The following is a 24605-nucleotide window of genomic DNA, read 5'->3' on the forward strand; positions in this document are numbered from 1 at the left end:
CAAATGGTTTATCAGGGGTTTTTTGGGGGGTTTTTTTGTTTTTGTTTTTTGGGTTTTTTTGCGGTACGTGGGCCTCTCACTGTTGTGGCCTCTCCCGTTGCGGAGCACAGCTCCGGACGCGCAGGCTCAACGGCCATGGCTCACGGGCCCAGCCGCTCCGCGGCGTGTGGGATCTTCCCGGACCGGGGCACGAACCCGCGTCCCCTGCATTGGCAGGCGGACTCTCAACCACTGCGCCACCAGGGAAGCCCCATCAGGGTTTTTAATTTCATTGTTTACAGAAATATCTCTTTGCTTTCTTGTCGAGTATTTCTAGAAAATGTCAAAATTCCAACATGGTAAATTTGCTGCCGTGCAAAACCACTGTATAATAGATTAATTCCTCCCTCCCACAGTTAGAATTGACCTAACCCCTTAGCTCTTCCTCCCAACCTTCTGGATGTCGTTATCAAGCCCTTCTGCTTGCATCGTTAACAGTAAACGCACAGATACTTTGATTTAATAATTCATTTCATATATATATATATATATATATATATATTCATGGCTGGGTTTGCATAGACTTTGTAGATCAAGGTGACATGTTGTTTGCTCCTCCTTCTTGGGGTCTGGGTAAACTTAATACCAGCTGCTGCATGTCATAGCACTTCTTTTGCTAGGCGCTGAACATTGACGTATGGTGTTCTGAGACTGCCACTTGAACCGTTGTCTTTCCAGTTACGTGAGGAATTTGACCGTGGGGTTGACGTGTCCCTGGAGGAAGAGCACAGCGTTCATGACGTGGCTGCCTTGTTGAAGGAGTTCCTGAGGGACATGCCGGACCCCCTTCTCACCAGGGAGCTGTACACAGCTTTCATCAATACTCTCTGTGCGTAACGCAGCCATTTGCAGGAATGTGTTCCTGGGTTACTGGGATGTCCCACTCATTCATCAAAACCTTATGCATGTGTTTTCTAATAGCTTTTTTTTTGCCCTTATTTATCAGTGTCTAATGAGCGGGCTATTTGGGGAATTTTCTGAGATTTACCCTGGGGAGAATTAGCAAGTAGAAAGTTGCAATAAGACAAATGGAAGTAGCCAAGAAAAATTTGGGATGCCTTCAAACGACTCTAGGATGGTAGAAATTGCTATAAATTGATGCTTTGGAGAAACAGAGAGAGTTCACATTGAGTCTGGGCCTAAAAATGAGTTTGCATTCCTGGAACCTAGAGTGAGAAAGCTGGGGGGGCAGGAGACATTGCAGGGAAAGCGCGATGGCATCGCCCAGTGTCAGTACTTTCAATGTGGCTGCTTCAGGGCTAGAGACACAGATCCCACACAGGGGAAAAGGACGGGGAGAGGGAGGAGGAACCACCAGAACGGTTTCAGCCTCCATGAATTTCTTCATCCATGCTGCAGTTAAGATAGGCTCACAAAAGAGAGAGAAGACACTGACATTGGGCCGTTTTGTTGGTTATCGCCAACAAGAAGTCTACCTCTTATACTTTGCTCAACAGACAAGGGCCTCAAATGTCTTCTAAACTCAAATTTAAGAACATTCACAGATTCTCAGTCACTGTCAGCAAATAGTTAACTACCATGAAAGACTGTCATCCATAAAGTATGTGATGGTTTATACCAGGGGAAAGAGGGAGAAGAAAGTAAGGGACGTGGAGTTACCTTTCTAACCTGGATTACAAGGATTTCTCTGGATGGTACATTTCCCCAGGTCGAATTCATCTTTGTATCCCTCATAGAACCTTACTGTTCAATTGCTAAAGCAATGGGAGAGTGGGTGAAGGAATGAAATGTGACTTGCCGTGCTAATCCCTTTCTGAAGGCAGTTGAGCGTGAAGGGCATGACGTCCCCCTTTGACTCACTCGGAGCGCCTCTCTTTGCCTTGCTTAGTGTTGGAGCCTGAGGAACAGCTGGGCACCTTGCAGCTCCTCATCTACCTTCTACCTCCCTGCAACTGCGACACGCTCCACCGGCTGCTGCAGTTCCTCTCCATCGTGGCCAGGCACGCCGAGGACAATGTCAGCAAAGACGGGCAAGAGGTGCGCACCCCACCGCCACCGCAGCAGATGCTCTGGTTCTTCCTTTTTCCTGTTTTAAAAGGGAGAGCTAAAAACTAATACAAATGGATGTCTATGCAAAACAGAAACAGGCTCACAGACATAGAAAACAAACGTGCGGTTACCAAACGGGAGACAGATGCGGGGAGGGATGAATTCGGGAAGTGGGATTAACGGATACAAACTACTATACATAAAGTAGATAAGAAACAAGGATATAGCGTGTAGCACAGGGAATTATACCTACTGTCTTGTAATAACCTATACTGGGATATAATCTGTAAAAATACTGAATCACTATGCTATACACCTGAAACTAACGCAATACTGTAAATCAACTATACTTCAACTTTAAAAAAAAAAAAAAAAGGAGCGCTACCAATTTGGTCAGATGTTTCACCTGGAGAAAATGAAACTTCCCTTTCCTGGCCTATGTGTCTATGTAGGAAGAGAACTAATGCAGGCTTCCCCCCTCCCCGGAGGGACCGTTCCTAAGAGCGCATTGGCCATTAACTTCCTTGTATGTTGTAAGGATGCTTCCAACTGAGGCTGTCATTTTCCATGATGATGCTTTACTCAAGACCCTGAATTTCCATTTGTGTGAAGGAGACGAATGTGAGCTACAGAGGTGCTTACAAGCATGAGGAAAATGGAGTAAAGGAGGCGGGGGGAGATGGCTGTCCTTGTAACTCACTTGATCTGCTGCTTTACCTTGAAGCCCAAACATGGTGTCACCTCTTCATTCTTCCATTTCATTCTGGAGCGCCCATGTGCCTTATGGCTAGAAGTCTAGGATCTTCCATCTTAGAGGTGCTTTCTCTCCTTCACCCCTCCCCCCAAAATAGGGACTGGCTCAGTGCGATGGAGGGTGGATCCTGCTTCAAAACCAGGTGGAGAGAGAACTGAAAAGTCAGATCTATTGACTGTTGCCATGTATCTCAATGCCACATGGTACGAACTGCTACAGACAGGTTCTGCACAGTCCTCTGGACCCTTTTGGGACGTTCTTGTTGGACCTGGCCCCCCATCTGAGGTCTTGGGCTCTGGTTCTCTTTGGTCATACTCCTGTGCTTCAAGGTGTTTTCCAGTTTCTCCCTTGGACAATTTTAAGTGACCTGTTAGCAAGCAGCCTATTTAATCTTTGCCTTAACGAGAGACCTGTTTCCCTTCTTGAAACCATGCAGTCATACTTCTCCCTGACCTTGGATTCCCCAGGAGATCTCAGACCCTTTAATATGTGGACATGCATTGTAAATCAACAAGAAGGCGGCAAGGGCATTCGAAGCTTACTTATCCCAGAAGCTTTTATTTTAAATCCTGTTAAGCAGAACACAGCTGTGTTGTGGATTCATTTCTGTGTTTGTCAGATTTCTTTCCCAAAGGCCATGGTTATATGTATTTTTTTTCAGAAAGGCAGTTCTCCCTTTCTTATCCTCACCCTCCCTATCAGTGTGAGAATGGAACCTTCCTGAGTTATCCGTTTCTCTCTATAGCAGTTATTAGTGAAACCTCTGCTGGCTTCAGGTTTCATAATATGGCACTGCCACCTTCTTTCAGCAGACACAGCTCTTCAAAGCATATACTGTAATTCTCATAATTGTTAAGTAGTTATATTACCCGTCTGGGTGTCAGCCTTGATTGACTATAGATATAAGAGAAGCTGTAGAATCATCTGCCTAATCATTGGGTCAAGACAGAGCCCTGTCTGGGTTCCTAGGTATGTCGGTTGCCTCTCTGACGTTTCTTAAGTACTATGTGAGAAGAAAGTCGGGTCTTAGGTGATTAAGAAGGCATTGAGGAAAGCAAAATGTCCAGTTGAACTCACTCGTGTCTTTTTGAAATCATTTGCAGACATGCTTTCGGTCCACATGCTGAACAGGACTGCATTGCCTGTGGCAAAGAGGAGAAAATATTCTTGGATAGGTACCAGCTAGGTGCCATTCACGTCTCTCCTACCATGTGCCGGCCGTGTGCTTGGGCCTTTATACATATATTATAGCTAATCCTCCATGGAGCAAGAGAGAGGTCGTCATCCCTGTGTTTCCGCGGTGGAAACCGAGGGCTGGAGGGGTTATGTAACTTACCCAGCGTTCCCCAGGGAGCCTCCACTTAACGCTAGTGCAAGTCGTGCATTCGTGACCCTGGGCGAGGTGCCAGGTCCCCCACAGTCAATGCAGATTTGCAGAGATATTAGGACAATATGCCAGCAGGTGGCAGTAAAATATCTTGAGGAAGGGCTCCTTTTTCTAATTCACACAAAAGTGTCATATTGACTAGTAGTCGGTTCGGTCCCTTGACTAGCAAAGTCCTAGCTGTGCCTCAAACCCAAACCACTCTGATTTACGGAGAACAGAAATATAGAATAGCAAGTAGGAAAAAACAACTCTGCTGGGGGTCTAGCTCACAGTTTCCCGGCCTCCATACGATTGACCCTTGGGACCAGGTAATTCTGTGCTGTGTGGGTGCCCTGTGCATTGTGGGATGCTTAACAGCATCCCTGGCCTCTACTCACTTGATGCCAGTAACAGCTCCCCCCGGCCCGTGATGCTGCCCCAGTTGTGATAGCTGAAAGTGTCTCTAAACATTGCCAGGTTTCCCCGGGAAGGAGGGGAAGCTCAAAATCACCCCTGGTTGAGAACACTTGTTAGCTTTACATGTCACTGATCATGTGTTCTTGGACAAATGTATTAATCTTCCTAAACCTGGGTTTCCTTATCTGAACTTTGGAGATAAAATTTCTTCAACTGGCACTGCACAGTCATTGAGAAAACTAGTTTATTACAAGGAGTATAAAAATATTCTGGTAACAGCAAAGTTGTACGGGAGGCAGGAGATGACAAGGGTTTCTAGACATCCTTGACCTAAACCTTGAATCGAAATGAAGGGCTAGTAACCAAAAATTAAAGCAACAGAGGAAATATGAGGAGAGCGCTGCTTCCGTGAAATGGTTAGAAGTTACAGGAAAGCAAGTAATTCACACAGCCGTCTTGGACTAGAGTTAAGGCTGCAGTGTGGGAAAGTACTGATGAGGTCTGAGGGGAAATTGGACTATGTTCCCAGAGTACTGAATGCCTTTGTCAGGGGAAGGACTGATTCTTTTAAGCCATGAATCTTCGGAAGGATTCAACTAAGGTGATATAATCCGTGTTTTAGATTGCTTAGAGACAGGAAGAGGGTGAGTTAGGAAGGTTTTGTAGGAATAGCAGTATGGAAAAACAGCAATTCACATTATAAACGTTTCCATGTAAGAATGGCCTTGGTATTTGAATCACGTAAGTTCTGAGCGCCTACTCTCTGTTCCTCTAAACCAGTGAACATTGTTCAAGAATTTTCTAACTACCCTTCCCAGGAGGGGGTAAAAACACAAGGCAAATATAGAATTAGAGGACACAACGCAGAGTCACTGCAGAACTTCAGAGAAGTGATGAACGTGGAGCAGAAAAGTTAGGAATGGCTTTGTGCAGGAGATTGAATTTAAACTACATATCAAAGGGTGTGTAGGGATTGAGTAAGTGGACCACATAAGCATGGCATAGGGATGGGAATTAGCTGAAAACCCCTTCTGGTAGAAGTGAAAAGGGGAGGGAGAGGAACGGCAGAGAGGTTTTTTGCTCACGATTTTTTAAGTTGGCTTGGCATGAGCAGGTAAAGAATTGGAGTGAGACAAAAATTCAATTGTAAAATATAATCAAGAAACGAAGAATTTTTCAAGTTTCTCTCTTACCTATTTGTTAGTTTGTGCTAGATGTCTTACCTATCTGTTGGGTAGTTATTATGGGCTGCAACAGGAAGAAAACTGAATCAGAGTGTCAAGGAGCTTGGAGGCTCACCCAGGCTCTGCCAGCACCTTGCTATGTGACCTGGTTTTTGTAAAATAGAGGAAGAGGAAGGAAAACAGAGTTGGGGTAGGGGAAGGTCTGAGATTCCTCCTCTATAAAATGAATGTAATATTTCTTTTCTAATAGGTGCTTAAACTTCAATGCATCACTAACTTAAAGATGTCTAAAAGAAAGACATTGAGAAAAATTATTGGCTGGTCAATGAGTGCCTTTGGAGGGGAAAATAGTGGTATTTTATTGACTGCTTTTGCTATCTTGTGTTTGGTTTGTTTTATTCCTTTTTTTAAAAATTTTTTTTTTAGTTTGCTATTTGCTTTGCTCCTTAGGGGAAAAGAGAAATTCCCAAATGTAAGAAAGGTTTCATTTCCTCTAGAAAGACTATTGCAGGGACATCATTGAAACCTCTTGAGCAGTGGTTTTTCAGGGTGTCTAAGAACCCCCCAGCATGGCATGGAATATGTGGTGTGAATGTACACTTTTTTTGGAGAGAGAGTCCATAGCTGGCCTCCAGTTCTTCAAAGAGTCTATGAGGCAAAAAAAGAAGTTATGAACCACTGACACAAGGCCGGGATTACTGACCTTTGTTGAGGTGCATGCCTCTAACGAGTGGGAGTTCGGCTTTGGAACTGTAGCAGGACCCGTGCCTCCCCTCACCCTGGTGCCGGCCCGGCTTTGGAGCCAGTTTTCCCACATCCCCGCTATGCCGGCTCTGCCAGCACGAGTGAGCGGCGGGGGGCTGCCTGGAGCCCGGCTCTGGGCACCACTTCCCTCATCTGTAAAGTAAGGACGACAGCAGCAGCGGCTTCGGAAGCATATAGTGAGAGGGAATTGAGACAGCCTGTGGAAAGCCTCTAGCCCAGTGACTCTACATGCTAAACTTTAAAAAAAAATTTTATTTTATTGAAGTATAGCTCGTTTACAATGTTGTGTTAATTTCAGTTATATATGTGTATATATACGTATATATTCTTTTTCATATTCTTTCCCATTATGGCTTATCCCAGGACATTAAATATGGTTCCCTGTGCTCTACAGTAGAACCTTGTTGTTTATCCATTCCCTGTATAATCGTTTGCATCTGCTAGTCTCAAATTCCCAATCTGTCCCTCCCCCATCTACATGCTAAACTTTTAATATCAATAAATGTGAGCTCTTCATATTCGGATCAAAAATGATCTAGGATGCTTATTTAGTAGAGATAAATGTTTTCCTGATAACGTTTGGAAACATAACACTGGCTGACAATTAAATAATGAACCAAGCCCAAGTACACATTGTGTTGTGCGCTCTTGGGCAGTCGTAGAGATAGATGATAGATAGAGAGATGATAGATAGAGAGATGATAGATAGATAGATAGATGATAGATATGCTGAAACCTGAGGGGTAAGGGTAGAAGCCGTCTGTGAGCAAGTCTCCTTTCCAGATTAAAACACAATAAAATAAAACCAAAATGAAGCAAAAAGGTGTTAACACACCACAGCAGCGTGGTCTGCAGCTGGCGTCTCTGTGCAGTTTTACAGAGGGATTGTATTGCATTCCCGGAATAGCAACAGGAGAAGGAGAGCGGAAGCGGTGTTCTGGACTGTCCTTGTACTAAACATGCTTTTCAAAGAAAACAGAATCTTCCATTTGACATGTTTTTTTAAAAAAATGAGAAAGCCCTGATATTCCTTTAAGAGGGGAAGGGGAAGCTCTCCAAATGCCTCTGAGTTCTAAAGGGATGAATTTGAAAATGGTGCATATTTGATTTTATCCTCAGCCATGAAGTTCCAGGAAGAGAAATGAAACATAACATGCACACTTGTCAAGTTTGGTATCAGTGAAATGAAACAAAGGAAGAACGTAACTGAACAGTCGTACATTAAGGGCACTTTCTTGAAAATTCCCAGTGTTTACCACATGAAATCATTTCACTTGGCAGCAAACCTGAACACAGCCTCGCCTTCTAAAAATAACACACCCCATGTGCCATGCAGGGCTGGGTAGCCACCAGCTCAGGGCTCCACGGGGCAAGGTCGGGACTCAGGAGGCTTCGTCTCACCTGTGAGTCAGGAATTTTATGCTGTGTATCCAGCTGCCTCTTGAAGGCTGTGCAGGTCGTCCCAGGCGAAGGATCCTCACCAAGCAGCCACAGTCCCCATGCCTTTCTGGGCACTCGTAGATTTTCAACTCATTTTAACAAGAGATAAAAATTGGCCTAGGCCAGTGGTTCTCAACCAGGAGTAGTTTAGCCCCACAGGGGACATGTAACAATGACTTTCACCTGGCCCTCGCCAGCCTTTCCTGCAAGACCTTCTGCCATGCTGAGTTTCCTGGCAGGCCTTGGCGTAGCTTACATGTTTCTGTCTTTGCATATCGTGTTCTCACCACTGTGAAGGTGCCCGCTGTGCCAGCTCCTCTGCTTTTCAGCCCAGCAAACTCTACTCTCCTTCAGGGTTTTGTGCAAATATTGCCACCTCTTTGGAGTGTCCCTGGGGCCTCCAGAGTTGATAGTTTCATACTTTGTACTCAATGCTTGTAATTGATCATTTTCTTTATCCTCTAGAACGTGAACCCTTTAAAATAAGGGCTGGTTTGTGATCATTGTTGGAAAAACTTTAGAATAATCAGAATCCATGAAAAATGCCTAGCCTATGGTAGGTGCCGAGTGGATGGATTAATAGAGAGGTGATGGGTTGATGGATGAAGGATAGACAGGGGGATGGATAAGATGGTCAGTTGGATGGATGGACATCAATATTTTTGAAGAGCAGACAGGATAGAAATTTTATATAGTACCAGTTTCACAAAAGTAACAGTTATAAAATTTTACTCAGTATGCTATTGAGATGAGCACTGAGCTTTGAGCTTCAATTCAAGATATGAAGCAAAAGGAAAATGATGATGCTTTTCATGGATTCTGACAGAGATGATGTAGCCCTTGCAGAAAAAAAAAAGAGAGAAAGTCAAAAGGTTATATTGATTATTGAACCACCTGGCATTTTGAAAAGCAAAAATCACAACAGTCCTTGTGTCCTCTGCTTCTATAGGTCACTGGGAACAAAATGACATCTCTAAACTTGGCCACCATATTTGGACCCAACCTGCTGCACAAGCAGAAGTCGTCAGACAAGGAATTCTCGGTCCAGAGTTCAGCCCGGGCTGAAGAGAGCACAGCCATCATTGCCGTGGTGCAGAAAATGATTGAAAATTATGAAGCCCTGTTCATGGTAAGTGGCCCTTCTTTGGCAAGACATCTCAGTCAACTGCCTGTTGATTGCCTCGTGGTGGCATAAGGAAACTCAGGCACAGCACAACTTAGGTCCACAGTGCTGGTCATTAGCTGAATTCACTGGAAGTCAGGCAGTTAATAGAGATTTACATACCTACGATGTCACTGTAAGTTTGTGATTCCATGTTTAAACAAACATATCCAAATTATACATTTCATTTTGTTGTCCCCTAAACAATGGTCATGTTTTGGAATCATTTAATTCTTTGTATAGCAGTGTCCTTGCCCCCCAAACTGATAAAACTCTTCTTTTTGGAACTCTACGTGGCCCTCGTGAATTCATGTATTTCTAACCATCCTCAGCAGTAGCACCTCCTCCAAGGTCAATCTGGACGTTTTGTGTCCTGCACGAAGCTTTACCTGTCTTTCCTTTGTCCTTCTTGCGTCACCTTGCCGTGTCACTTCTCTGTCCCTTGAACCCTGTTACTGTTCCTATTGATGTTTACCGTATCCAACATTGTGTTGAAGTCATTTTTGACTATTTCCCCTAGTAGATCATAAGCGTGTTTAAAACACAGGCTGTGCCCTTGTTATCTCCTCTCTGTATCCTCTGTACACTTTTGGAAGGCCCTCCATCTGACAGGCACTCAGTAAATACTTTTTTGATTTGTATTGAATTACCAGTTCCTGTTTTCCTTCAAAAAACTGCATTGCTTGCTCCAACTTCCCTCGGATCATTAGAACAAATGCCAACTCTCTTCTACGTCTATTCACCACTCGTATTGCATGTCAAAATTTACAGGAACTTTCTCCATGATTCTTCTCCCGTTTCTCTTTTGAATTTACAAATGCTCGCCATAAATCTTACCTATTCCACTAGAGCCTTTTGTGGCTTCTTCAACCAAGTATGGTAGTTCCCTCTTTTGAATTTCCTTAATATTTTGTCTATATTTATCAAATGCCTTGCCTTAGATTTATTTCCATCCTTGTCTTATATCAGTTATTTTTTGTGCATTTGAGAGCCAGTAGTTTCGAATATTTGCCCTCTCTGTCTCACCTTTGTGATCATGACCAAGTAATTCAATATTCCGTAAGCATCAATTTCAGCTTTTGTGAAATGGGAAAAAATTAAAATCTGACCCGTTTCCTGGGATGGTTCCCAGAATCATTTGATATGCAAAAGCATTCTGCAAACTGCAAAATTCTATGCAAATGTTAATTAATAATTGTATTAGTTGGGCAACACAAGTTGGCTCAGATCTTAGTACTTCAGCACAACAGACATAAGTATCTTATTCACATAAAGTTTAATCAGATGTTTAGCGGACAGCGTTCCAGGTGGCGACTTAGGGACCCCAGCTCCTTGCATATTGTGACTCCTCAATCCCCTAGGCCATTATGGGCCGAACCAAAAGGGACGTCCATCGTGCCCACGCCAATCCCATTGGCCAGAGCTCTGCCACAAGCCACACTTAACTGCAAGGGAAGCTGAGAAATGTATTCCTGCTGGACGCCCAGGAGGAAGTGAAAATGGGTTTCCACAATGAAAAGTTCACTGAGGTAGAATGGTGTCCTGCTCCTCTTTGAGTATCCGAGGCACTGCCCATGTGTTGCATGCAGGAAGCTCTCAAAAAAAAGTGGAAATTTTCATGAACTCTATATAAATTTCACCCTTCAGCCACAATCCTCGTGATTAATTACATATTTGGATGAATCAGATGTCTGAATTTTTCAACATTCTCATCAAGTTTTAAGTCGTGTGTCATCTTGCCAAGTAGTCTTGGCATACTCCATGCTCTCTAGATTCTTTTTTAAGACAAAATAATACGTCTTGTCAATCTTAATTGCATTCTCTAAATTCTGTATTCTAAGCAGAGTTCTTTACGTGAAACCAAACCATCAGGCGTTTCTTTCCACCTCAGACACTAACGCAGCTCTTCCTGGCCTCCTTGAAAGTCCAGTTGCTGCCGTTTGAGCTGTGCCATTCCTCTCCTTCCAGTTCCTGCTGCCTGGATTATTAAGAACAGCAGAAGAACATCAATACTCCATCTTTTCCAATGTTTTCCACATCTGATCTTTGTTTGCCATTCCCTGTAGAGACCGACACCGAGATTCTCTTGGGTAATAGCTTATCTGTGTTCCCCAGTTGTGATCTATACTTCTCAGCGAGGCCTTCCCTGGTCACCTTGTCTAAAATCCAGCCCCCTACCACACCACCACCATACACACACATCCTCACTTCCTATTCCCTTTCCCTGCCTCTTCTTCTTAGCAGTTACCATTACCAATAAGGGTTTTACTAATTTCTCTTGTTTGTGTTTCCCCATTAGAATGCGAGCTCCCTGACAGGGTGAATTTTTGCTCATTTCCACCTAACTTTCTTTCTTTCTTTCTTTCTTTCTTTCTTTCTGGCTGTGTTGGGTCTTTGTTTCTGTGCGAGGGCTTTCTCTAGTTGTGGCGAGCGGGGGCCCCTCTTCATCGCGGTGCGTGGGCCTCTCACTATCGCGGCCTCTCTTCTTGCAGAGCACAGGCTCCAGATGCGCAGGTTCAGTAATTGTGGCTCACGGGCCCAGTTGCTCCGCGGCATGTGGGATCCTCCCAGACCAGGGCTCGAACCCGTGTCCCCTGCATCGGCAGGCAGATTCTCAACCACTGCGCCACCAGGGAAGCCCCACCTAACTTTCTTTACTGCATTACCCCTATGCCTGGTACATGGTAGAAACACAAGAAATATTGGTCGAATTAATGAATGACTCAGTGGTAGCTCTGTGACGTATGATTTCCATATTACTAATCCTTACTCCTTATACTTGTGAAAAGGTTTAGGCATGGAGGAATTAAGGATACCTTTCTCAGAGTAAGTTAACCATTAACGTAAGCATTCTTGATCTCCTTAGACAGATTATGAGAATTATGTGTTGAGGAAAGGGACAAGGAAGTAGGAGGAGAGGTAGGACAAAGATCCCAAGCCTGTGTCAATAAAAAGAAAACTGGGGGCTTCCCTGGTGGCGCAGTGGTTGAGAGTCCGCCTGCCGATGTAGGGGACGCGGGTTTGCGCCCCGGTCCGGGAAGATCCCACATGCCGCGGAGCGGCTGGGCCCATGAGCCACGGCCGCTGAGCATGCGCGTCCGGAGCCTGTGCTCCGCAACGGGAGAGGCCACAACAGTGAGAGGCCCGCGTACCGCAAAAAAAAAAGAAAAAAAGAAAAGAAAACTGGCTCTGGAGCCAGAAAACTTTGCTATAGTCCTATCTTTACTATACATTAGCTGTGTGACCTCATCTTCTTAGATTTCCATTTCTTTAGTTATCAAAGGACTAGGTTAGAATGATGACCAAGATCCCTTCTAGTTCTAAAATCTGCATGGTTCTATGCCCTAGACCTAGCTTCATCCCTTTTTTTAATTAATCACATCACTTTGTAGATTCTTTCGGCATATTTGGCATTTCAGAATCTAATTTGTTATACCAAAGCTGGTGGCTGGTTGGCAAAGTGGGTCTGTGTGGATGGACAAAAATTCAATCATGTAGATAGCTGTTTCATTTTGTTTTGTTTTAAGAAGCTTTCAGAATTAGCACAGTAATTCCAAACAAGGAAGGATGAAGCTAGACAGGACCTGATGGTTAAAGGTGGTTAGCAATTGTGCTGTTTCACAGTCCTTGGAAGGGTTTACAAGCTCAGAGAGGGAGGCATCGCTTCCCATTGGCATCAGAAAGGGAAACTTGTTAGAAAAGGTGGCTGTGAGTTTGTCCTTGAAGGCAGAATGCATCCTAGAAGCAGCGATTCCATTGAAGAACTGATGCCACAGAGGCCTGGCAGGGACCCAAAGCTTGTTCTGAGTGTTATAATGTCCTTCATTTCCTCATGTTGGACTGCCTCTCCCAAGTGGCCAGTATCTGAGTTAATGGGAAAGGACAGAAAAGAACCTGGCTTGGTCCCATAATACAGAAAAGATAACCAGATTTAGAGGCTGACACACAGTTCGAGAGTGTGGCTAGGACAGTCTTTTTACCGGTTGTTTGCTTTTCAGGCACTGGGTTAGAAATCCTAGAGCTGGAAAAAGGTCATGATAACAGCCATCATGATCACTCTAGCAAGAGACCAAGGCAGCAGATCATAACCGCGGTTCACCAACTTGAACATGCAACAGTTGCAAGAAAAATTTGTCAGACATTCAGATTCCTGGGCTGCACTCTAGAGAATCAAACGTAGTAGCACTGAGCTGGGGCTCAGAATTGTGCACTTTCTAATGAATACCTCCAGGGCATTCTGATAGTTTCCTAACCACATCTTGGGAAACTCCCAAGATGGTGGGAAGACCGTGAGCTTTGGAATCAGCTCCCAGAATTCAAATCTCTGCTCAGCCGTGTATTTGCTACGTGATCTTGGCCCTGTGCTTACCTTCCCTAAGTCTTCATTTTTTCTGTTGAAAACAAAAGTGAGATGAAGCTTTACAGGATCATTTTGAGAATTAGAAATGACATCCTAAGGCACTTAGGACAGGAACTGACATATACTAGGGGCTCCAAAAAGAGAGAGAGAGAGAGAGAGAGATCACTGCTATTATTGTAAGAAATTGATCAGATGCCTGCCCTATCAAAGCACCTCCCGGTGTCACCTTCGCAGTAAAACCTACCCTCACCACGCTGTGTAACACTGCGACCTACTCCCACACATATATACTCCTAGCCTTTGTTCTTCTCTTTCTTTTAGCTCTAGCGCTTAATCACCTTCAGCTCACTGTATATTTATTTATTATGCTTGTTGAAACCTAATAGAATGCAAACTTTATGAAGGCAGGGATTTTTGTTTGTTTTATTCACTGATAGCAACAGCACCCGGAAAGTACTTGGCAGGAAATGGGTGCTCGGTAAGTATTTGTTACAAAAACACACTGCGATAATGCATTGCTAGAGAAAAATGCATTTTTGTTGTTTGTTTTGGGTTTGCTGCCCATACTCCTTAGATTCCCCCAAACTGTAAATCAGACCGTCCATTTCTGATATCAACAACTATCTAAAAATTGGAAAACATAAAGTGATGCTCTCTCTGGGAACACTGGAAATAAAAGAGAAGAATCATGCATACGTAGAAATGGTCAGTGTTATCACCATGAGGCAGAAAGCGTTCACCGACTCAATCATGAACACATTAATTGTGAAAGTTGTGGCTTCTGTAATTGATGTCGGAAATGCCAGAGAAGATGCATCGTGGCTCTCAGAATTACTAAGAGCTTCAGAGCGGAGTGGAGAAAACAGTCAGCTCGGTCTCAGGGCTGATACTACTAGGCCTTCTTTTTTGGAGAGAGGGAAAGAGGAGAAGGCACCGCCCTTGTGGGCTGATGGAAAGTGCCTGCTGTGGAGGCGTGGGAACGCCAGCGCGTTCCCACCCTGCTGATTGGTCAGCCTGAGCTGGGGATCAACACAGCGCACGTGGGAAATTTCGAATGAGAAGTACTGGGAGCAAGGGTCAGAGGCTGTGATGAGGGCTCCAAGCTCAGAAGCCAGGCTTTGCTCTGTGTTCTCTTCTTTCCCGGCACAAATTACATTTTCTTAAAACTTCTCTCACGTGCCAAGTCAAAAGGAGTCAAGCAGTAATCCAGCGCATCGAACAAGAGACCACCCCCATCCAGATAATTATATACGATTTCCATTTCCCTTTTTATATAACCACTGCTTTTAAAATAACCACTGTCTGTGTGCCAGGGGTCCGGCTAGTCATCATGTCCATCATCAGCTCATTCGCAACTGCACCACCATTGCACCAGGAGCAAGCCAGGGTCGTTCGCCTAAGTGATGCGGCAACTGAGTGAATTATTTCTACGGTGTGATGCCTCCCCTCACAAAAGATGAGGTGCTTTAATGTGACGTCTCAGATATGGAATTCATTTGGCTGGGGGTGGGCGGGGGAGAGTATTTTAACCAGTTTGAAAATGGCGCGGAAAGGGGACCTTCAACAGCATTAATCCCTCTGGACTGATCATAACACCGACCCGCTTGATGTCCAGGCCAGCAGATGGCTGTGAGAGCCTGCTCACCTTGTCCCTGTCTGTAGTGACAGAATGCTTGCACTGTAGGTGACACACGCAGGTGGAGAGGGGCAGCAGCTCTTCACCTTCCTCGAGTCATCCCCCATCACAGCTCCACGAGTCCTGGGCTCTTCGACTATATTTGTTCAATAATGCGCCCCGACTGCCAAAAACGCTGCCTCGCATGTGTCAGGCACGTGAGAAAAATTTCTTGAACTTAACTCATTCTGGCCCTTTAAATGCACTGAGACCTCCTTATATAATATTAAGCCACCCTCCACCCCAGAGCTACACAAAAGTTCTAGGCTGGGCCTGCGCATGTGTGAGCTTTTGCTCCCATAAATAGCCAGTGATTTCTCTCGGTGTGTTTGTTAGCTCAAAAAAAATATCATCATGACTTCCAATGACATTTACTTCTGCTGGGGACTGTTAGAGTTTTAAATGCAAAGCATTCTTCTTGGTTCAGTGCCAAGTGGTGGACTGGTGTGAAACACCTACCCAAGTACAGTACAGTAGGATCGGGTCCTGGGAAGTGCTCTTTCAGATGCCCTTAGTGGTTTGTTATGGTGACTTAGTAAAGGGAGAAAAGTCAAAACATTTTTCACTCTCTCTGGTTTATGGAATAAAATACATCATAGCAGTTATACCCTAGGCAATCATTCAAGGTTTCATTTTTAATTTGGTAGGGTGGATTTTAATTGTGACAGTTTTATTCCTTCATGTGTGCAGTGTTTACATTTTTTCTCTGAAGCAGGACGGTCCAAAGTTCTTTTGAGTTTTGAGATAGCATTATCCTTTGAAGGAATATATGAAAATCGAAGGAGTTGAGTCTCCAGATAAAAACAACCATAAATGGTACCGTTAGAAATTATCTAAAGTTACTAAATAGTTGACTAAAACACAGTAGATTTTTTTTAACATCTTTATTGGAGTATAATTGCTTTACAATGTTCTGTTAGTTTCTGCTGTATAACAAAGTGAATCAGCTATACATATACATATATTCCCATTTCTCCTCCCTCTTGTGTCTCCCTCCCACCCTCCCTATCCCACCCCTCTAGGTGGACACAAAGCACCGAGCTGATCTCCCTGTGCCATGAAACGCAGTAGAGATTTTGATTAGAAACAATAAATTGTAAGGGAAGAAGCCCTTTGGGATGGGTTTGGTTCCTTCATTTAAATGTCCAGAATTGGTTGATTAAAAAAAGTAATGTGTTTTTCACAATCCTACGCCTTAGTTTTCATTTCACTATATACAAAATTCCAGCAGAAAAAAATCTTGATTATTGAGTCGTACTTTTCATTTTTAGAGTTTTTCTGTTAATGGAAACAGTAGTTTAAGAACTTGTTAGAAAAATTCTGGTGCGCCTCAGTTGGGGAAGGAAATTTATCTTCCAACTCTAGAAATGAGTAGCAAGGAAATTTTGCTGGAGCCTGACATTGGTACTACTTATAAGTAGAGAGAAGCATCTAGACAAAGGCAACATAACCAGTGTACACCATGAAGACCAATAATTCTGGGTTATTTTTTATTATTATTTGTAGCCATTCCAGCAACATTTATTCAGCATCCATTGCGTAGAAGGCAGCACCCTACCCTGTGTTCTGGAAGCGTATAAAATTGAGTGAGTGAGTGAGTGAGTGGGCGAAAGGGCGTGGATATGCAGGTAGGAGTTTCAACTGCAAGGTGGAGAACAATCAACTATAGGTGGTGGCAAACATCAGGATTTATTATCTCACATAATAAGAAGTCTGGGGGCACGATTTTAGCGGCTCACTCGCACTTATGCTCTCTCTGGTCCGCCATCTTTAGCTGCAAGAGACCACAGTCATTTCCAGCACCTCGTGCAGCCATTATCACATCCAGTCCCAAAGAGAGATGTTTTCTCTCCTGCATCTCTTGTCAATATGGAGGAGAACCTTTTCCAGAAGCTTCTATAAGATCCCCCCCCCCCCTTAGGGTACCTTGGCCAGGATTGGCTCATATGATCTTGGCCTAGCTGTGAAGGAGGCCAGCTGACAGAAAACTGCAACCTTAGGACCCTCTCTCAGTTCCAGGTGGTCAAGTCAGATAATCCCTGCCTTCTGATGATGTGACCAGCCCAAAGACTTGAGGTCTGGCACAGGAGAAAAAGCCAAAATGGAGAAGCTATACAGAGTCTGGCTTCAAGACCATTGCAGTTGAGGGGCCAAGAGGTCGTACACTGTAACTCTAGAAATCAAGGGGTGGTCAAGAACGGAGACATATCGAGAGGAAATCCCATAACTTAGTTACCCACCAGAAGTGTTAGGCAAAAGAGAAGAATGATGTTTCTTTGCAAGCACACAGGATAAAAGGTGGAAATCAATGGCTGTTAGTCAAGAAAGAAATCTCAGAACAAACATTGACCATCTCCAAGTTATCTGCTTTTATTGTTTTAAGTGTTTAACTTATTATTTTGTCTATTTCCAATAAAATCTGTAATTCTAAAGTCCTTTGCAACTAGTCAGGTACTTTCAAATTTGTTAGCCCTTTTGATCCCCATAACATCTCCATAAAGGCAAAGGGGACAGATAGGATATGCCCGGATTTTCAGATTCAGGAATAGAATCCTAAAGAAGCTGGTCGACGTGTCCAAGTTTATATTAATTATAAGCAGCAGAGCCAAAACGCGACCTCGGGAACTATCGATTCTTGGTCAGCTATTCTTTCGACAGCGTCCTAGTTGCTGACAAGGAATGCGCGTGTCAGTGGCCTGCGTGGATATTTCTTCTTACTGACTGTAAGCTGGTGTTTCTATTCGGCTCATTCCCCTGACTTTAGTTTCTCTATTAAGTATCTAAATTAATAGAAAATGAATGCTCATCCAATTGAACTGAGCCAGTAGTTTGAAATCTTTATTAAATAATAGGAAATGAAATGTGCAAACGTGGACAGAGATGACAGGAATTATTGGGAAGACAGCACTGGATGCTGTAGTATGAATATTAAAAGTCAGTTCCAGGCATCGTTTCAAATTCTCTACCTTCATTTTCCCACTGGTTCCAATTTTCGGAACCATTCCTTTATTAAAAAACAAAAACAAATGTGGTTTTATCATATGAATTTTGGAAGCTGCCTTAAATCAAAGTGGGCTATAAATAAGCTAATTAAAGTAATGGATTACGTACACTGTAGTCAGTCTTGCATAATGCATAGGAAAATGTTATCTACTCTTCCTGCAACACATGGGTCCACATTTTTAAGCTCTATTTTTTCACTTATTTGTAAATAGTGTCTCCAAGCCAAAACGGTGTCGTGAGTCTTTCGAAAAGAAACTGTAGATAGGTTTATAGCACTGACCCTTTCTATTTGCATTTGTTACCAAGTAAAGGTCACATACGCTCCAGAAAATAAGCCTCAGGAATTATAATTGGTTGGGAATAAAGCCTGGCTGAATGAGTAAAAACTCTGAATTGCAGAAATGATGCTATTTCTGCAAAACTTCATGGCAAGTTATTTTCCAATAATGATCCTTCCTCTAACCTATTCTAATAATGTATCTGAGTTGATAAGTTAGCATTAGACACACCATATACTCTCAGAGAACTAATATTGTGACGTGTGCACCGCTCTGAAGGCCGTGCAGTCCAGTTGTTTATTCTTAGTGGGGATGGATTGGTGCTTGGAGCAAAACTTTGTATTACATGTCTAAGCACAGGAAATTTTAAACCAACTGGACAAAAATAGAAATAGTCTTCCTAATTTGCTCATGGAAGATTCTTTTTAAAAAATTCAGTATATACATTTTTGGCCTATATTATTTTTTGCTTTGGTGTTCATTTTGTTTTTAATGAGTTCTCTCTCTCTCTTCTCATTTGCACCCTTTGAATATTACTTTTGGAAAAACTGATGTAATCAAGTGTATCTGTTGGGTCATGTTGTTTGTCAAAATTAGCAGTCTTTTTATTTATTTAATGTATTCAATATAGTTAGAGAACAATCTCTCAGCCTGGACCTAAAAGTCCTGCCCCTTCTCTTCTCCTTCCATTCTCATTCCCAGGCCGTTGCATTTGGTCACAGAGCTTTAAATACCATCTATATGTGTCCCCCAAATCTCTATGTTCAGCCCAGGACTCCCCTTTAACCCCAGATCTTTATTTCCAATCACGTACTAGATCTTTCCTCCATTTGGATGTCTCACAGGCCTCTCAGTCTTACACCAAAGCCACAGCCCTAATCTTGACCCCCAGCCTTGACCCTCCTCGCCCTGCAGCTTCTCTACATCAGTTACCAGCAACCCCATCCTTCCCGGTGCCTAGGCCCCAGACGTTGAAGTCATTCTCTCTTCTTCTTCCTCTCCCACTCCCTCTCCCTCTTCCTTCTCTCTCTCCATCCAGTCAATTAGCTAATGCTATCGTCTGCTGTCTCCAGGATCCGGATATTTCTCATCCGCTCACCATGCTGGCTCGGCCCCCCATCATCTCTCTTCTGGATGTATCGACAGCCCCATCTGCACTCCTGGCTTCACCCCTTGCTTCCCTACAGTCTCCTAGCAACTCAGCAGCCAGAGTGATGACAAGTCATGTTAGTCCTCTGCTCAAAACTTCCGGTGGCTCCCCACCCGCTTAGACTGACAGCAGAAGTCATTATCATGCAGTAAGACTGCACGACATCTGGCCTTGGTTACCTGACCTATACTTCCTACCGCTTCCCTTCTTCCTCTCACTCTGTTCCAACCTCACTGGCCTCCAAACTGCTCCTGATTCAACATCTTGCTAATTCTTTCTTCCTTCTGCTCGGAATGAGTTTCTCCAATTCCTTCATCTGCTAAATTGTCAGTTTCTCTGACAGTCCTATTTAAATTGCACCCCCGGCCCAGGACTCATCACTGCCCTTCTTTGCTTTCCCTTTCTCCATGGGATCCATGCTATGTTTTCTGTTCATTTGTTTCATGCCAGTCTCCCCATATTCACTGTCAGCTTCAAGGAGACATGGATTCCCGTCTGCTGGGTTTGCCGCTGGATCCCAGCATCCCGTGCCGGGCGCTCAGTAAGCACTCACCAAATATTTATGTAACGAATTAAAGGAATGAGGTGGGGAAAGGTCAGAGTGAGAAGCACAGCGCTACTGAGGTCGCGGGTTTGTGAGGATGACTGCTAGGGGAGAAGATGAGAAATACAGATGGAGGCAAGTAAGCGGCTTTGATCAAAAGGGGTTTGGATCAAGTGTCTTGATCAGAGCATTCTGACAACCACATAGAGGAGAAATGTGATGTACAACTTGAAGGAAATAGTACACAAGTTAGCAAGCTGTTGTATCAAAGCCTCATCAAGGATATATCTTTCTTTTCAACTAAAAGCTCAAACCAGCTTAAGGAATTTGGGGGCTCACACAGCTGAACAATCTAGAGCAGATGTGGCTTCAGGTGCAGCTTTACCTAGGACTCAAGTGATGTCACGAGAGCCCTTTACTTTCTCTCCATTGCTTGGAATGGTTTCTTCAGTCTCGGCACAAGCCTCAGGCCCTGTATCCTGTCCCTCTGAAGCCTCTGGGAAATTCTCACAGCTTTTCATTGCTTCTAATGCAGTCACATGCTCATCGCTCAGGCAACCACGGTAGTCTGGGAGTGGAATGATCATTGACTTAGGCTAGGTCACACCTCACCCTCCAGCTGGAGGTTGGAGAGCAGTTAGTTCTCCAGAGGGAACTTGGGCTATGACTGTTATAAGAAGAGGGAAATGAAGGCTGGTAATGGCCAACAGATGACCACTCCAAACGGGCAATGAACACTCAAACCTGGATCATTGCAGTTGGAATGGGAAAGAGAGGTAAGAGGTAACAGGCATCACGGAGATGAAATCAAGTAGATCTCCCAGCTCCGAACAGGGAGGGAAAAGGACACAGAGAAGCTTGAATCTAACCCAGATTTTGAGCTTGTGTGACTAGGGTTTGGCAATGTCATTAATGACGATTCAGAATGAAGTAGGAAGAACAGATTTATGAAAGGAGGAAAGCATTTTGTTGCTTTTTCATCCCCGTTTTTGTTAATAAAATTGCATCCAGCTTCTTAGAGCTCAGGAAGAATTGAGTTCTGCAAGAGGCAGAAGGCCATTCTTCCACCAACACTCGTTCTCAGGAGACGTGTCCCCACAGTATTTAAGGGTCTTGTCTCCGAGCCCACATGTGAGAGAATCAGACTGAACGTGTATTTTCCCTCAACAGTTGGAATTTCCTGTGGTTGAGCTACCAGCATCTACAGAGTAGAAAGCCACTGGAGCCGAGTTCAATCTTTTCTCCCAGAAAAAACTTCTACGTGAGTGATTTAGGATTGTAAGGTCATCTTCTAATGCACTGAGGATTAGGCTTAGAGAAACACACGAAGCTCATCTATAACAGTCTAGTGAATGCCTCATCAAATTATGAAGCAAGAAACTTTTTTTTTTTTTTTTTTTGCGCGGGCCTCTCACTGCTGTGGCCTCTCCCGTTGAGCACAGGCTCCGGACGCGCAGGCTCAGCGGCCATGGCTCACGGGCCCAGCCACTCCACGGCATGTGGGATCTTCCCGGACCGGGGCACGAACCCGCGTCCCCTGCATCGGCAGGCGGACTCTCAACCACTGCGCCACCAGGGAAGCCCAGCAAGAAACTTTTAATTGTTGATAGACCAGGAGGCAAGAAAGGAGTGAAGGCCGGCACTGAATGACAAAGGGGCACGTGCAAACGTAGTAGTCAGCATTTTTTTTGGAGTGTTTTCTATTTGCCAGGTGCTTTTCTAAGTTCTCAACATGTAGTAAGTCCTTTACTCACCACATCAGCCCTTTGTGGTGAGTACTCTTCTTATCTCTAGTTTACAGTTGAGGGCACTGAGACGTGGAAAGGTCATATACCTTGCCAGAATTCCCACACCCAGCAAGTGGAACTGGGACTCAAATACAAGCAGTCTCCGGCTCCAGGGCCCGTCCTCGATAAACGGATCCTATGTTCCAGAACTGCCCAAGACAGTCCTAACTTATGCCTGTTGTCTTGGCATAGTTCTAAATATGAACTCTAGAAAGTGTCCCCATTTGGCCAGTAAATTACAAACACCGTTCCTCTTAACCGCAATATTTTGCTTATTGAAAGCCGAGAAAATCGAGTCTGAGCAACAGAGGTCCCCAAATGGTTAGGCTGTGTCTCCGGTCGCAAGTGGCGTGACAGTTCACCCCACTTGAATTGAATTGACTATTGAATATGACTATTTGGTAATCATCCAGTTTGTCCTAAGAATGAAACTGGCTGTATGGGTTGGTGTAGGTTTGGTTTTAACCAAGAGATCTCTCTGTTTTCTTACAACTTTTAAGGCACCCTTTTATATGCTGTTGTCAAGTTGCCAGTGACCGTAGTTTGCCTCCTTCTGGAGTGGTTTTATTTATGCCTCAGCATTTGGCCCCTGCAGGTTCCCCCGGATCTCCAGAATGAAGTACTGATGAGCCTGTTAGAGACCGATCCCGATGTTGTGGACTATTTACTCAGAAGAAAGGCCTCCCAATCTTCGTGAGTATGCCAGTTTTTCCATCTTCTAAAGCCGCCTTGGGGATTTCTATTTTCATTTCCAAAGAATTAGAAAAGTTTACATAACTCCACGCAGGGTGACTTGAGTGGAATTTTGGTGACTTCCTGGCAAATCTGATCGATCCACCTAAACAGAAAATGCTTGTCTTACCAATGCACTTATCAAACTAGAAACTGCTTTATGGGATTTTTCTGTTTCAGTTTTCTTTTTCTAGCCCCTTGCGGTCCTTTTGACTGTGTTTACTGGAAAAAAAAAAAAAAACCTACTAAATCGCACTGGCAGGAAGCTCAGGAACTGACAGCGATGTGCATCAGTGATTCCACTTCTAGAATCCTAAAAACTCTGCTTAGGGGCCCCTAAGGCTGCGCCTGGATGCGTCTTACGTGTGTAACTTACCAACGGGACAGATGCATTAGCAAACCACAAGACAGGCCTCAGCCGAGGCCTCGGTACCCATGAAATTAGAGATGCTCACCCTCCTAACTCTCCCGCTCTTCCTAGCTAGCATCCTTTTGAGAAAAACGCAATGCATGCCGGTATACACAAGCACCCATGTTTGCAGTGAGGGAAATACAAGCCTTGCTGTAGGCTACGGTTAGCCACCATTTTTCCCCCAAAGGAGAAGCACTGAATTTTCCCCTTAGTCAGATTTTATGATTTATGTCAACCATTCGCTCTAGAGGCAGAGTGTATGGGGGTGAACTTTAACAAAGCTAGTTACGGGGATAATATTGCGGCATGAACCAGGAGTGATGTTGCCACCATGACACCAAACCTTAAATTTGTGACAGGAAACATTGTTTCCTTCGTGAAAGTATCATCTTATGCTGTGCTTGTTAATCTACTGAATTTCAACAATTCTAAGACACATTTTCCCCCATGTTTTATCAGCTCTGAAATTGAGGTTAATCTTATAATCAGCGACATGTCTTAAATTAATTCATAGCATTTTTCCCCTCTGAGTCATACATAAAATACTGTCATGGTATGTCTTATTCAATGGTATCTCAGAAACGTGGACACGTGTTAAATTGTTCTTTTGTATTGATGTCGAACGTGATGTACTAATTATCATTTAAAACTATTTCAGGTATGTAAAAATTACATTCTTTAGAGAAATTTGGTGGAAAGGAATTGCACATTGTTTTGCTCCATGTCCTGTAGAACAGGGAAGAATTTTTAAGGGGATTGTCCTTTCAAGAGCAGTTTTAAAAATCCATTTCTGTGCCAATCATTATCAAGATAAGTTCTGCTTCAAGTAAGGCGTTCTGCCAGGATCCAAACCCTAAGAGCCACGAGGGAATAAAAATGTATTCAGACTGTATACACGGGCTGGTATTTCATGGTCTTGCGTTTCATATCAGAGAATTGGGCTCGCTTAAAATGTTCCTAGATTCCTATCATCAAGGTGGAGATTCTAATTTAAACAAACAACGGGCTTTTTTTCATAGGAGATCTTGTGTCACCGGACTTTAAAGGAACTCACTTATTTCCCTCCCCCGTGCAAGAGAACAGACATGGCAGCCTTTCTCTTTGTGAATCCCTCGTTAAGCTGCCTTTAAAACACTTCTCTGTGGGAAAGGTAGAAAACACACACCTAAAAAAGCCACTGATTTTTGACTTATCGAATTTCTGCTTTTATGTGACATTTTAAAATATATGAATATTATACTTTGAAGAATAGATGTTAGAAGTTATTTTGATGTGGTTTTCAATACGCTCTTTGCATGTAAATGCCAAGAAGTGAGCCTTTCTTTCTCTACTCTTAGGAAAAGGAGGAAGCGTACATGTTAAGCCCATCCCAAACTGTACAATGGTGCAGCGTCTTCTGTTCCCTGTCCCTATAGGAGTAAGAATTGTAAGGCCTAGGCAAGCTGACCCTACACCACGATCTTAGGTGAGTGTCAGGGCTTCCAGAAAAGGAAGGTAAGCTCACAGGAGCACTGGAGATGTCACAGA

At 43.8% G+C, this 24605-nt stretch overlaps 1 protein-coding gene across 12 annotated transcripts in view; it reads left to right on the plus strand.

Moving 5' to 3' along the window:
• The window catches only part of ARHGAP6 (Rho GTPase activating protein 6), a 485744-nt gene that overhangs the window by 446533 nt on the left and 14606 nt on the right, over positions 1-24605 (plus strand). For all 12 annotated transcript variants that reach the window (XR_009560698.1, XR_009560700.1, XM_030845191.3 and 9 more), the window contains exons 7-10: positions 718-868; positions 1889-2037; positions 8925-9104; positions 22530-22627. Coding sequence is in view for 10 of the 12 variants with exons in the window: in XM_030845191.3 (XP_030701051.1) it covers positions 718-868; positions 1889-2037; positions 8925-9104; positions 22530-22627 (578 nt within the window). In the remaining 2 variants the exon portion in view is untranslated. The remainder of the gene's footprint in view (positions 1-717; positions 869-1888; positions 2038-8924; positions 9105-22529; positions 22628-24605) is intronic.

The sequence above is a fragment of the Globicephala melas genome, chromosome X, assembly GCF_963455315.2.
Source record: "Globicephala melas chromosome X, mGloMel1.2, whole genome shotgun sequence".
Lineage (NCBI taxonomy): Eukaryota > Metazoa > Chordata > Mammalia > Artiodactyla > Delphinidae > Globicephala > Globicephala melas.